This window comes from Brassica napus, chromosome A10 (genome assembly GCF_020379485.1).
Source record: "Brassica napus cultivar Da-Ae chromosome A10, Da-Ae, whole genome shotgun sequence".
NCBI classification, from domain to species: Eukaryota; Viridiplantae; Streptophyta; class Magnoliopsida; order Brassicales; family Brassicaceae; genus Brassica; species Brassica napus.
This window is the reverse complement of record NC_063443.1, coordinates 18288355-18301481: the sequence shown is the minus strand read 5'-3', so window position 1 is coordinate 18301481 and position 13127 is coordinate 18288355. Positions and strand designations below refer to the sequence as shown.

At 36.5% G+C, this 13127-nt stretch overlaps 3 protein-coding genes, 1 non-coding gene and 1 pseudogene across 4 annotated transcripts; 3 read left to right on the top strand and 2 right to left on the bottom strand.

Moving 5' to 3' along the window:
* The first annotated feature begins 2372 nt into the window (after positions 1–2372).
* Positions 2373–2446, top strand: TRNAV-CAC. The gene has a single exon. It is a non-coding gene; the product is annotated as a tRNA-Val (tRNA).
* A 103-nt stretch (positions 2447–2549) lies between these two features.
* On the bottom strand, positions 2550–3733 carry LOC106419191 (uncharacterized protein At2g39795, mitochondrial-like). The gene is made up of 3 exons (XM_013859948.3): positions 3447–3733; positions 2995–3374; positions 2550–2921 (listed from the first exon to the last, which is right to left on the bottom strand). Exons 1-3 carry the CDS (start codon positions 3678–3680, stop codon positions 2762–2764), a joined length of 774 nt encoding a protein of 257 aa, XP_013715402.2. The 5' UTR covers positions 3681–3733; the 3' UTR covers positions 2550–2761.
* Positions 3734–3875: 142 nt separating this feature from the next.
* On the top strand, positions 3876–5487 carry LOC106418982 (eukaryotic translation initiation factor 3 subunit G). The gene is made up of 2 exons (XM_013859721.3): positions 3876–4229; positions 4872–5487. The coding sequence occupies exons 1-2, from the start codon at positions 3917–3919 to the stop codon at positions 5360–5362; spliced, it is 804 nt and encodes a 267-aa protein (XP_013715175.2). The 5' UTR covers positions 3876–3916; the 3' UTR covers positions 5363–5487.
* Positions 5421–9074, top strand: LOC106418984 (probable methyltransferase PMT12). Its single transcript, XM_013859722.2, has 9 exons — positions 5421–6206; positions 6384–6533; positions 6629–6899; positions 7086–7196; positions 7502–7661; positions 7814–8071; positions 8155–8277; positions 8464–8541; positions 8617–9074. The coding sequence occupies exons 1-9, from the start codon at positions 5583–5585 to the stop codon at positions 8888–8890; spliced, it is 2049 nt and encodes a 682-aa protein (XP_013715176.2). The 5' UTR covers positions 5421–5582; the 3' UTR covers positions 8891–9074.
* LOC106418983 lies at positions 9013–10712 on the bottom strand (annotated as a pseudogene).
* Between the last annotated feature and the right edge of the window lie 2415 nt (positions 10713–13127).

Here is a 13127-nt window from a genome sequence, read left to right as displayed (position 1 = left end):
GTTCGGGTACGGTACTACTTTTTGGATCGTATTTGGTTCGGTTATTCGGGTTCTCGGATTTTTTGCCCAACCCTAGCAAAGCCAGAAAAAGTTATAGTAGGTTCAGGCCCGTCTTTGGGCAAGTGCAAGTGGTGCTTATGCATGTAGACCCGCCCGTAATAAACAAATGAACATATAATATAAATGTATTTAAAATGTTTAACTTATTCTCAACTTCAATTAAATTAATTTTCATGTTTTTACTAAAATAATTTATCAAGTTATTTTATTATTTATTTTAAAAATCGTAAAACTTATTTAATTATTAAAATTTCTATAGAAGATTATTATTTTGCTTTCTTTCAACTATAGTTTTAGTTTTATTAAAATAATTTATCAACTATGATTTTCTATAGACATTACACATATTTGGAGAATATTTTAATGTTATCAATAGTAATATACCTCCATCAAGAAAATGGCATCACTTAATTATGAGATGTATAATTTCCTTTATTGATTGTTTCTAGCATATGAAAATGCTAGAAAAGAGAATGATGTAGAACCAATAAGACATACTGGTCTAATCTCTTCTGCTTGCATGTGTCAAATATATGAATAGTATATTTTTAATAATATTTGATTTGGAATTGATACGTTTATAAGTTATACTAGTTGTATGATTTTCGGAAAAAAAATCATCTTTATTTTTTAGTTTCGAGGTGAAAAAGCTAGATGCGGAGCCAGAAAATTCTTCAACCATTGCTCTAAAGACACGAATCACCGGAAAGAAGAAAAAGATTGGGTTTGATGTATGATTTTTGTTTTTTTTGCAAATAATTGTTTTAATCGTGATGTATTAATACAATTGTTATCGACAATTGTACAATTTTAATTTGTTTATCAAGATAATAATAGCTATTAGAAAGAAAAAAAATTGCAACAAATAATACAAATAATCGGTAAAAATATTAATTAAGAATTACTTACCAAAATAAATCATTTTAATCAAATATTTTTTTTAAATTGCATTTAATTAGTAAATGATATAAATCAGCAGTTGTAAATGATTCATATTTTTGAATAACTTCTTAAAATTGATACTAATTTTGTGTAAAATGAAATGATGCAAATAATTTATATTTTTACATATTTAAATGGGATGATATATTTAAGTTACAACATGATGCATATTTAAAATAATACTAAATAAAATAACAAGTAGTTGTACCAGTTTTCTAGTTGTACCGACTGTAGATAGTTGTACTAGTTTTTGAGTTGTACCAGTTTGTGCATAGTTGTACTTTGGCAGTGAAATCATAAAATATTAGTTGTACCACATAATAAATACATTTACCTCAGTTGTATCACTTATTTATGTTTACAAGTCTTTGCCCGGTTACAATGAAATCATCAATTTTGTAAAACTACATTTCATGTATGTTTTCCAAAAATTATGTGGACAAATAAGTTAACAAACATTAAAAGTATAAGGTAAATCATGTAAACTTATGGAATTGTGTAATAGTTTTTATATTTTTTTTTAAAACTTCAAATTAAATTAAGAGAAACTTTATGAGTACATACCAACTGGGATATATGATTGTTTTTCTCATATGAAATACCAAATTGGTTTTGTTAATTTCTGAAACGTCGAAGTTGTACTAGTTATACTAGTAATACTCGTCTAATATATAATAAAAGTTATATACATATATATATATATTGTTTATATGTCTAGTTATAAGGGTTGTCCCAATATTTTCACATCATAGCTTTATAAAATATGTTCGATGTTTGATTATCATAAAAATATGGCTAATATAGTTAATAACCTTAAAAGTATACAATACATAATATAAAATTAAATTTGTAATGCAATAATTTAACAAAGAATTGAAAAATCTTAAATGAATTAGATGACATTTTTGTCATCATATACCAATTAGAATTTTTTTTTTTTTCATGTGTAAATTATAACATTTGTATACTAATTATATAATTTTTTAAAATGTTTAGTTTTACGAGTTATACTAGTTTTACCAACTCGAATGAGAGAATGAGATAACGAAGATTGTGTGGATGTGAGTGGCTGAGATTAAAGAAAGAGAAGGAGGGAGAATTAGATATGTATGAAGTTGTATGACCAAGATTAAAACATAGATGTGACGATCCAATGGCTCATATTACTCTTTTATTAATGGCAAAATCGTCATTTCCCTTTAATTGGTCCATGTAGATTATTTTTGGATGCTCTAGATTTTTTTTTGACCATTTGGTCTATAAGAGATTTTTGTCCCTTGTCTAATCACTTTCCGCAACTTGATGGAGAAAGACCACCAGGACCTCATAACATTAAATAATAATAATATAAAGCACACATTTAACAAGACGTCTGGGTGGTGTAGTCGGTTATCACGCTAGTCTCACACACTAGAGGTCCCCGGTTCGAACCCGGGCTCAGACACTTTTTTTTGCCTAATTTACAATTTTTTTCATTTTGATCATATGTTCTTTATTCCTTGTTTGCTCTGTATTTTGGGGAACTTAAACTAAAGATCCTCTTATGATGCAGATACAGACATAATAGATTCAATTGAAATATTGTTACAAAATTGTTGTAGTGATTCTCATACTTTTCAGAATGTGTTAGTGATTTCACTGCACAATACTCTAATTTTTTATCACATAAATAGATCCAAACAGAATAGACTTGTGTTTCAAATACAAAATTTGAAAAACAGAGAGCATCTGAAACCTCAGAAGTGTTGCTTTTTATTCCTCAAGACTTGACAAAGTTCTTGAGCGTTTTCAACCACAGTAAGTGCTCTTTACTATCTTTATTGATCATATACTCGTGCAAGAAGTTGATCATGCCCGGCGTTATCCCTCTAATCTCAATGTACCTATGAAAAGCCTTCCTTAACTTCTCATCCAAAACCCTGCACAAAGAAACCATCATGACTGTGATTCTCATGACATCAAAAGACCAAAACTTTCTCCATTAATAATTACCGGAAGGAAGGGCCTTCATAAGCAAGTTCATCCTTGGAAGGATCATCAGGAAACGTAACCCACATGTCCTTGATCACAATCTTGTCTGGAAAAGCAGTACACCTGAACTCCAAACTCGGTCCTGTCTTCTTGGAGAGAGTTACCAAGAGAGGCACATTTGATTGCTTCGGCTTCTCTGCCTTATCCTCATGCTCTTCTTCTTCTTCTTCTTCACTCTCTTCGTCACTCTCTTCATCATCTCCTTTATCACCCGTCACAAGGTTAGTCATGTGTACTTCAACCACAACACTCTCTCCTTTGTAGTCTCTAGTCAAAGTCACGACCTTGGTTCCTGGTTTGTCTTCCATCTTGAAAGGGAACCCATTTGGAGTTTCCTCAACCTAAAAAACAGAGGAGATTATAAAACAGACCTTTCACGAAATGTTGGTGAAGTATAAAGTAAAGGGCTTTACTCGATCGTAATCATCGGCTTGCTCCGCGAATCCAATCTCGGTTTCGATCACTCGGAGAAGCGGATCGTTTGAGGAAGCTTTCTTTCTCGCCGATGTGGAGAACGGATTGTTACGAGATATAGACGGCGTTAGATACCGCATACGGCCGTGAGCGCCCAACGAGTTAACGGAAAAACGACTTTTGCCGCAGCTTCCGACAAGCCGCGAGGCTGCGCGACGGACCAAACTCGCCATGTTTGTGTCGGGAGCTTGAGTTTGAGAGAGAGAAAGGGTTTTGATTTTGGTTTCCCATGTTTAAACCGATCCTACTAAAACCGGACTTAACCAGATCAGGCCCATGACGACGTGGGTTTATTGGGCCGGTTGGCCCATTAATATCTATTCAATCCGAAACCCTAGTTTGCTTCTTCTACAAGAAGACGTTAAGCGGCGGCAAAGTTAGAAAATCTGAAACCTAGAAGAAAGCAGCGATGGCTTCGATGATGCAGAGAACTAACAATTTTCAATGGGGAGATATCGGCGAAGAAGATGATGACGGCCTTGACATCCTGCTTCCGCAAGTGATCGGACCTGACGAGAACGGTGTAAAGAAGGTGATCGAGTACAGGCTCAACGACGAGGGAAGAAGAATCAAAGTCACGACGACGACACGTGTCCAGAAGCGATTGCTCAGCCAGCGAGCAGCAGAGCGACGGAGCTGGCCTAAGTTTGGAGACGCCGCACGTGAGGAAGCTGGTCTCCACCTTACCGTGCGTTCAACAGAGGATATCCACTTGGAACGAGGTAAAATCTTCACTTTCTGATAAACACTTTGTGTTTTTTTTTTTGTTTTTTTTTCTTATGGTGGCTAATTAGCCAATCACATGTTAGCCTTATGGCTTATGTTTGTGTGAATGGTCAGTGAGCACACCTATAACAATGTTGTTAGTGATTCATTTCAACACTTAAGCAGGATTAAACCATGTTTTGGTTATGGATCATTAACTATATGTTTTGAATTTAGTTTGTGTACCATAAGGTGACCAATTAGCCGATCACAAATTAGCCATATGGCTGCTTCTTTCTGTGATTGGTCAGTATGTCACCGACATCAGTTTCTTGTTGTTGGTAGCCTGTCTGAATGTGAGCAAAAGCTGTGTTCTCCTCTCTTGGCTGTTAACTGTACACATAAAAGTTATTATTTTTTTTTTAATTTGCTTTCTTAGTGTTGTTGCTACGGATGGGCACGTTAGTCAGCCGTGTTATTCTATAATCAGGTGACCGTAATGCCCACCCAGATGTTTTGTTGGTGTCTTATTGCGCGGAAGTAGATTCCTGCTTTCATTACGTAGCTGCCAACTACATTTTTGATTCTTCTATGTTGACATGTATCTGAGTATAGCTCTGTTTTTTTACATTTCAGATCTTTTTTTTGTATATTTTCAGGTAGTCAAGCGGAAGAAGCAACGACATCAGGAGATTCAATGTCTCAGGAGGGTGGGGTCCTCATGGTCTGCAGGGTATGCCGTATGAGAGGTGACCACTGGACAGCACGATGCCCTCAGAGGGATCTCTTGTCGTTAATGGAAACTCCTCTAACAACAACAGAAGCGTCTACATCTACTGAAGTTTACGTTCCACCAAGCATGAGAACAGGTGCAGACATGAGGAGGAGGAGGAACGACGAGAACTCTGTACGTGTGACGAACTTGTCTGAAGACACCCGCGAACAGGATTTGATGGAGTTGTTCTGTCCGTTCGGCGCTGTAAGCCGTGCCTACGTGGCCTTTGACAAGAACACAAACACGAGCAGAGGATTTGGGTTTGTCAATTTCGTAAGCAGGGAAGATGCACAGCGAGCTATCAGCACCTTGAACGGGTATGGTTATGATAACCTCATCCTGAGAGTTGAATGGGCCACTCCTAGGCCCAGTTAGATCCATTTTTCTCTTGTTTAAATTATTTTCTGTAAAAACTAAAGATGATTAATGCCATATGTGTGTATGCTTCGTATATTATTAAACTCGTGTTTGCAATTAAAAAAAAAAACTTTAAACTCCCATTAGCAGCTTAATTTACCCAAATACCCTTAATTTCCCGGGAAAACCAAAGAAACGATATTTAGTATCATTATGCTTCTGAGATTCCGATAGATAGATGAAGAAGCTCTTCGTAGGAGGCAATCTTCTCAGAAGCTCTAGTTTCTTCAAGATCTCAATCTTCGTATTGATCTCCGTCGCTTGCTTCTTCCTCGGTAAGCACTGGTCCGACGATGGCTTCCGCCGCCTCGTTTTCTTCTCCTCGGAGCCTTCTCGATCCCCCATTGTCTCTCTCTCGCCCGATCTCGGAAAAACCTACAACATCTCCGACTTGATCCACAAGAGTCACCCGATCCCGCCGGTTCCTCTGACGCCACCGCCTCCGCCGAGCTCCGTTGATCTTCATGTGTTTGGGATCGTCGATGAGAACGGAACTATGTCCGACGAGTTCCAGGTCGGTGATTACGACGCCGAGGCGGCGGAATCATCCGGGAATGAAACGGAGTCCGAGCCTACTACCATTGCCAGAGTTAGTGTGGGGAGAATCGAGGTTTGTTCGGAGGTTATGACGGATTACATTCCTTGTTTGGATAATGAAGAAGCCATCAAGAGGCTCGAATCGACGGAGCGTGGAGAGCGGTTTGAGCGGCATTGCCCCAAGGAAGGAACCGGATTGAATTGCACCGTTCCGGTTCCCAACGGTTACCGTCCTCCCATCCCGTGGCCTAAAAGCCGCGACGAGGTATCGGGATGCTCAAATAGAGTGATGAACAAAAAAAACAACTTAAATCTATTTTTTATTTTGAGTGAAAAAGTAGAATAATATTGGATCATTTTTAGTTTAAAATTTTAATTTAAGGGGAAAAATAGAGTAGAGTTAGAGATGCTGTAACGGAAGCTTCTGATTTTTTATTTACAGGTGTGGTTTAACAACGTTCCACATACTAGGCTTGTTGAAGACAAAGGTGGCCAAAACTGGATCTCCAAAGAGAATGACAAGTTCAAGTTTCCTGGTGGTGGTACTCAGTTTATACACGGGGCTGATCAGTACTTAGATCAGATCTCTCAGGTTATTTGTTTTTTATTTTTTTTAAGAAATTATTGTTACTTGTGTTCCCTTGAATCTGATGTTTACTGCTTTGTTTGGTTGTATGTATATGTTAGATGATTCCTGATATTAGTTTTGGCAACCATACACGAGTTGTTCTTGACATTGGATGCGGCGTGGCGAGTTTTGGGGCTTACTTGATGTCACGAGATGTCTTGACTATGTCTATTGCTCCAAAAGATGTTCATGAGAATCAGATACAGTTTGCTCTTGAGCGTGGTGTTCCTGCAATGGTGGCAGCGTTCACCACGCGGAGGTTGTTGTACCCAAGCCAAGCGTTTGATTTGGTTCATTGTTCAAGATGCCGAATCAACTGGACTCGTGATGGTATGTGATTCCTTTTTTTGTCACCATTTTGCTTATTAGGAAGTTAATAATTCTTCAATCCAATTCAGCTGACTGAGCAAATTTCTTTTTATGAAGATAAAATTTGAACTTTTAATAACTTATAACCAAGTGATTATGAGCTTCTACTGACAGATTTCATGTATTGTCATGTTATGTTAAATGAAGATGGAATCTTGCTCCTTGAAGTCAATAGGATGCTTCGTGCTGGAGGATATTTTGTTTGGGCAGCTCAACCTGTATATAAGCATGAGAAAGCCTTGGAAGAACAGTGGGAAGGTATAATCCATGCAGCTTTATCACCAAGTATCTATTTTGGTTATTGAGGCATCATAACGGAAGCTCTTTTGCCTGACAAACTCTTGAATATCTCGGGAGGAATCTCTTAGAACTATTACACTGCCGAATTGATTATTATGCTCGTCGTCTTTAGTTAGCTATTGTTCTGTTTAGAGTTGGTGTCTATCTAATTTGCATCTGGAGCTAGTTCCTTTTCGTCAGCAGGGATATATACACAGTGTCTTTCTAAAAGCTATGCTTTTATGTGATTTAGTAAGATTGATATTACTTTTTTGCTTTTCCAGAGATGCTAAACCTTACCACTAGGCTTTGCTGGGTTCTTGTGAAGAAGGAAGGATATATAGCTATATGGCAGAAGCCCACAAATAACACTTGTTATCTAAGTCGTGATGCTGGAATCATCCCTCCTTTGTGCAATCCTGAAGATGACCCAGACAGTGTTTGGTACGTTTGGCGTACCTTATTTTCCCGCATTTTTCGGTTCTAAATGATAAGTAAAATCAAGAATCTGCTTTGGTCCCCAATCTCTGACATTGAGCTTTTGTTCCTTAGGGATATGTCACCTTCACTGATTCTAAAATCTGTGATTATGTTAGGTACGTAAATCTAAAGGCATGCATCACTAGGATCGAAGATAATGGATACGGAGCAAATCTTGCTCCTTGGCCATCCCGTTTACAGACCCCACCAGATAGGCTGCAGACAATACAAATTGATTCGTACATAGCCCGAAAAGAGCTCTTCATGGCTGAATATAAATACTGGAAAGAAATAATATCAAACTATGTAAACGCCTTACATTGGAAGCAGATAGGACTCAGAAATGTCATGGACATGAGAGCTGGCTTCGGCGGGTACTTATCTCTTCCTGCAATGCTCTTATCATTAGAATGAAATCGAAATGGTTGCTTCATATATTGATGTGTTTTCTTGGCAGATTTGCAGCTGCGTTAGCTGAGCTAAAGGTTGATTGCTGGGTTCTCAATGTTGTTCCGGTCAGTGGGGCAAATACACTGCCTGTTATATATGACCGTGGACTACTAGGAGTAATGCACGATTGGTACAGAGACTCTTTACTCCAAAAGTCTACCTATAATCAAATTATAGAATCGTTATCCCATGCAATGATCTTTGATTGTTGTCTCGATTTTCCTTTTCCAGGCACTACATTGTATAAATAACTCTCTGTGGAGCATATCATTGTTCTTTCGAACTGCTTAGATAAAATGCTGAATGTCTTTTTCAGGTGTGAACCGTTCGATACTTACCCAAGAACCTATGATTTGCTGCACGCCGCTGGTCTGTTTTCCATCGAAAGAAAAAGGTAAGAGCCACTTTGTTTTCCCAGCTTAAATTAAAATGCGTACCCCTCTCCCATTTTTGTGGTGGCCTTGTTCAGGTGCAACATGACAACGATCATGCTAGAGATGGACCGGATTTTGAGACCTGGAGGACGTGTATACATAAGGGACACTATCAACGTGATGAGCGAGCTTCAGGAGATTGGAAACGCAATGAGATGGCACACGACTTTACGTGAAACTGCTGAAGGGCCTCACGCAAGTTACAGAGTCCTCTTATGCGAAAAGAAGTTCGAAAATAAGGTCGAGTCGTCCGTCGATAAGCATCCTGCTAAGAAGAAGAGGAGGAAGAGTAAAGGAAAAAGACATTGACATGCATTATCCATAGTACAAATACAAGGGGGCTGAGCTAGAATTGTTAGGGTTCCTTTGATCAATGACTAGTTTAGTTGGGAGGCTTTGGAATTTGGGGACCTCTAAAACAAACTCTGAACTGTTTGTAAGGTTTAGTCACAAAACAGAAGTTGAAAAATACAAATGCGAGAATGTCACTGCAGGTTTAAAGACGCCAAACAAGACCAACGTGAAACCGCACTCACTAACCGGTTCTTGCATTATTATTAAAGTTGCGATAAGAGGTTGTGGTTACACAACGTAATTGAAACCGTTGACTGTGAATCCTCCGTCAGCGACAATGACCTGTCCGGTGATGTAAGAGGCAGCGGGAAGGCAGAGGAAAGCAACCAGCGAAGCAACTTCTTCTGGTTCTCCAACTCGACCAAGTGGGGTCCGGTTAACCACGGCGTCCATAAACTCTTTATTCTCAAGTACCTGCATAAGAACATCACAACATCTTTTTTTTGTCAGCTCGGTCTCAGTCTAAAACATTTCAGTTCGAATTCAAATGTTCTATAATTTTGAAGGTATATACCGGTTCAACAAATGAGGTCTTGATGTACTATGGCGCCACGGAGTTGGTTCTGATATTGTCGCATGCCCACTCACAAGCTAGTTCCTTGTAAGCTGATTAAGTGCTCCTGAGAGAATACTAATTTACTTTTTGGACCCTCCTTTGTTTTTGGGTTTTTATGTAAATAGTGAAAAAAAAAATTGACTTACCTTTTGTTGCACCATAGATAGGTCCAGCACTAGCGTACACCAGGCCAGCTACAGAGGAAACAAACACAATGCTTCCGACCCCAGATGCTTTCAGAAGAGGATGCGCGATTTGGGAAAAATGGAAAGCTGATTCAAAGTTGGTCGACATGACTTTTGCATAATCCTCACTCGTGTACTCCACTGTTGGTTTCCATACATTAGTTCCAACATTGTTTACCTGAATACAAAACAAAATTGGAAAGAAAAAACGAATTTACATTTATTATGAACGACATAAAGCTAATGTGACAATAATTTAAAGGCAAAATAAAACCACAAGTTACAACCAGTTCAAGGCCAGGACCAACCAAATAGGTTGGTTCTAAAATTATCCAGACGGATAAGGAACTTATAAACAACTTTCAAGATGACACTATGTGTAAGAATCTGATCAAAATGCAAAGAAGAAAAGAAACTTACAAGGATGTTGAGCTTGCCGCTAAAAGCAGAGGAAACTTGCTGCATCAACTTTTCCCTCTCATCCCTATCGGAAGCATCGCAGACCGAACCAGATACCGTTAAACCATTGGATCTCCAATCATCCAAGCATGCTTTTAGCTCTTCTTGGTTCCTTGAACAAGTATGAACTGTTGCACCGAATCTTGCGAGTTCCTCAACTATTGCTCGCCTGAAGAGTAGTACATCACATAGGTTATGAGTTTAATTAATACTCATGCAATAATCTTATCTTTAAGATGTCAACATGTTTATTAATCAATGCATAAACCAAAACAAAACATATAGAAACCAACCCGATACCACGAGTACCGCCGGTTACTAGAGCGGTTTTTCCAGCGAGGGACCATCTTTTGTCACTCTCCATTGTCTCAGCCAATCTCTCCTCCACGAATCTCACTGTGCGGCTTAACTTGTCAGACTGAATCAGTTGGTCAACTCCTATGGCATGGGGATGTTCCTATTAGGCGTCGACTGACGATGGGCCTGTTTATGTACTTAGGGCCCATATACCGTCAAAATGCGTTAGTGTTATTACAGACGTAGACATAAACTTTCTAAGTTATTAGGCCTTGGATTGGTCTACGATGACACGACCTTAAATATCATAATGGAAAAAGAAAGTTTGAGTAGATAAATAAAAATGGTAGAGTATCCCGTTTGACTTTGGATGCATCTACATGCACACGGTTTGTGAAGGTGCATGTGAAGCAAAACAAAGAGCAAAAAAAAGGAAAAGTATATTTGAAACAAGAGGAAGAGAAAAGGTTACTAAATTAGGAAACTTTAATGGACGAAACATAATAAAGAGCTAACCAGAGATATAAATTTTGATAATAATGAGAATGCAAGCATGAGCATGTGCATTATGAGCTCTTCCTTTAAACCCCGATCTCTCTTATCTTCTTTTACACTAAAGAAGTCACCTATTTGCCACCCTATGTTCCCAAACATTTCACTTTCAATAAGACCTCTTAACAATATGTAGATGTATAATGAAATTTGATTTAAAAAAAAAAGATGTATAATGAATAACGGATGGTGCAACTTCAAGTTAATTTTCTTAAAAGGGAAAGCTAGACAACAGAGGATATAGCTTTCTTGGTTTACTTGTTTGTGTATATAGGTGTTGCATGCACATACACTAAAATAACTTTGAGGTACGATATTGATATTAGCTTCTTAAGGTAAATATTGATATATAGATTCTAAAATGTAGATTATGTGATTTTAAGTTTCAAAAAAAAATGTAGATTATATGATATGTTACATGGTTGTGAGTAATTATTCAGATTAGTAAATTCTTCTAACTTTTATTATGTACGTTATTTTAGATCTTAACCTTCTTAATTATAGTACGTATATAATATACTCGTTTTTCCTTTTTTTTTTTTGAACAACCCTCGTTTTTCCATTCAGTCATCTTTTCTACATTAGTTATCCTCAAGCTCAAGGGAAATAAAGTGAGAGGAAATAATGAAAAAATAGTTAATAAAAATAAAATGGAATTGACAATGAGAAGAGCACATTGAATAATTAGAAGCAGAATTTTCAAAAGAGGAAAGGATATTACAGCTGGTGGTTACAAGTTATGACATAAATTCTTTTTTGATAAAATGACATAAGTTCTTTTTATTCCACTTTTTTATATTCCTTTTACATTTTTATATCAATGTGTTAAGTTCTCCTCAGTTGCAGTTGCAGGCAGAGTCTTTATTTTTTTCCAATTCTCTGTTTCTTTATCAGTTTTGTGTCGATGCTTTGTAATACTAAGTCAGAAGCCATATTTCACGAGGTTTCCTCTTTTAGGCAACGTTGAAATTTGTTGCCTCTCCCATTTAAAACCATGCTCTTCTTTAATAACCATCGGTTTCATTCTTTCTTTCTCTTTTTTTCTATTTTCTTTAATTTTATTTATAGATTTTGTATTCTCTCTCCCTACAGAAAACTCGGCAGAACGTCCACAAGTTTTTTTTAACTGAAAAAAATCAGTTTAATTAAGTTAATTTTCTGTGTTTTTTTCTAATTTTTTTGTGTGTTTTATTATATTTTTAGATAAGAAGGTTTTCTTAGATTGAGGTTAGATATTGTTGAGCTGCAACACTTAGGTTATAGTTACCCACAAATTTTAAATTAATGTTGGGCCAGCAAGGTTTAGCTTACAAATAGAAACATATTAATTAATTTATAATTATATAGGTAATTTAATTTATGGTAAGTGTGATTGGTTTCAGTTAGTAATAATTCAGTTTAATTAATTCATTTGACTCTAATTTATACAAAATTGAATTTTATTTATTAGTTAAAAAATTAAACTGATCCAATTTTCTTGAGTTCTTTAAATCTGATGTTAAAATTTATAATATTTGTTACAACTTTACAGACTAGATGACGTGAGTTCTATTTCTCTCTAAACGTTTCAATAAATCGTATTTAGATCCACTAACACTAAAATTTTATCAAATTGTCTTTGAAAAAAAACAGACAAAAACAAAGGTAAAAGTACATTATACAAACGTTAGTATATATTTATATTAAGATCTGTAAATGTGAAAAGACCACTTTCACTTCGATCAATCACTTTTTACCCTTATCACAATTACAGGTTACAAATCTAAATATGTATACAAACAGTGTGTAATATGTTCAGATCTGCAAAGTTGGTGTGAACCAAATAATAATCATCTGTTCCCTCATATGCCCAGTGCATTTCTATTTAATTCGATAATCAATACTTTGATAGAGCATTTCCCCGTTACCAAGAGAAGTAAGGAAAATAAATTAATTTATTACTGTTCAGAATTTGTCTCATGGGTAGTTTTATCTATGTATATAATATTTTTATGGTACTATTGATTTCTATAATTATAAAGCCAACTAGTAGAGGAGTAGTTTTCCAAACTCCTACTATTTTCAAACATGTAAAGAGTAAAAGTAAGAGTCAAAATAAACCTTATCCTATACTTCCATGTGCCAACCACTGTTATGTATACAA

What these genes read in the sequence shown, in the direction of transcription:
- LOC106419191 (XM_013859948.3), bottom strand. Translation starts at nt 3,680, where the DNA reads ATGGCGAGTTTGGTCCGTCGCGCAGCCTCGCGGCTTGTCGGAAGCTGC. An exon ending in AAGCCGATGATTACGATCGA is followed by an intron (nt 3,375 to 3,446) that starts GTAAAGCCCTTT and finishes TCTGTTTTTTAG; the next exon opens with GTTGAGGAAACTCCAAATGG. An exon ending in TATGAAGGCCCTTCCTTCCG is followed by an intron (nt 2,922 to 2,994) that starts GTAATTATTAAT and finishes TTCTTTGTGCAG; the next exon opens with GGTTTTGGATGAGAAGTTAA.
- LOC106418982 (XM_013859721.3), top strand. Translation starts at nt 3,917, where the DNA reads ATGGCTTCGATGATGCAGAGAACTAACAATTTTCAATGGGGAGATATC. An exon ending in GGATATCCACTTGGAACGAG is followed by an intron (nt 4,230 to 4,871) that starts GTAAAATCTTCA and finishes GTATATTTTCAG; the next exon opens with GTAGTCAAGCGGAAGAAGCA.
- LOC106418984 (XM_013859722.2), top strand. Translation starts at nt 5,583, where the DNA reads ATGAAGAAGCTCTTCGTAGGAGGCAATCTTCTCAGAAGCTCTAGTTTC. An exon ending in GATGACCCAGACAGTGTTTG is followed by an intron (nt 7,662 to 7,813) that starts GTACGTTTGGCG and finishes TGATTATGTTAG; the next exon opens with GTACGTAAATCTAAAGGCAT. An exon ending in ATGAGAGCTGGCTTCGGCGG is followed by an intron (nt 8,072 to 8,154) that starts GTACTTATCTCT and finishes TTTTCTTGGCAG; the next exon opens with ATTTGCAGCTGCGTTAGCTG.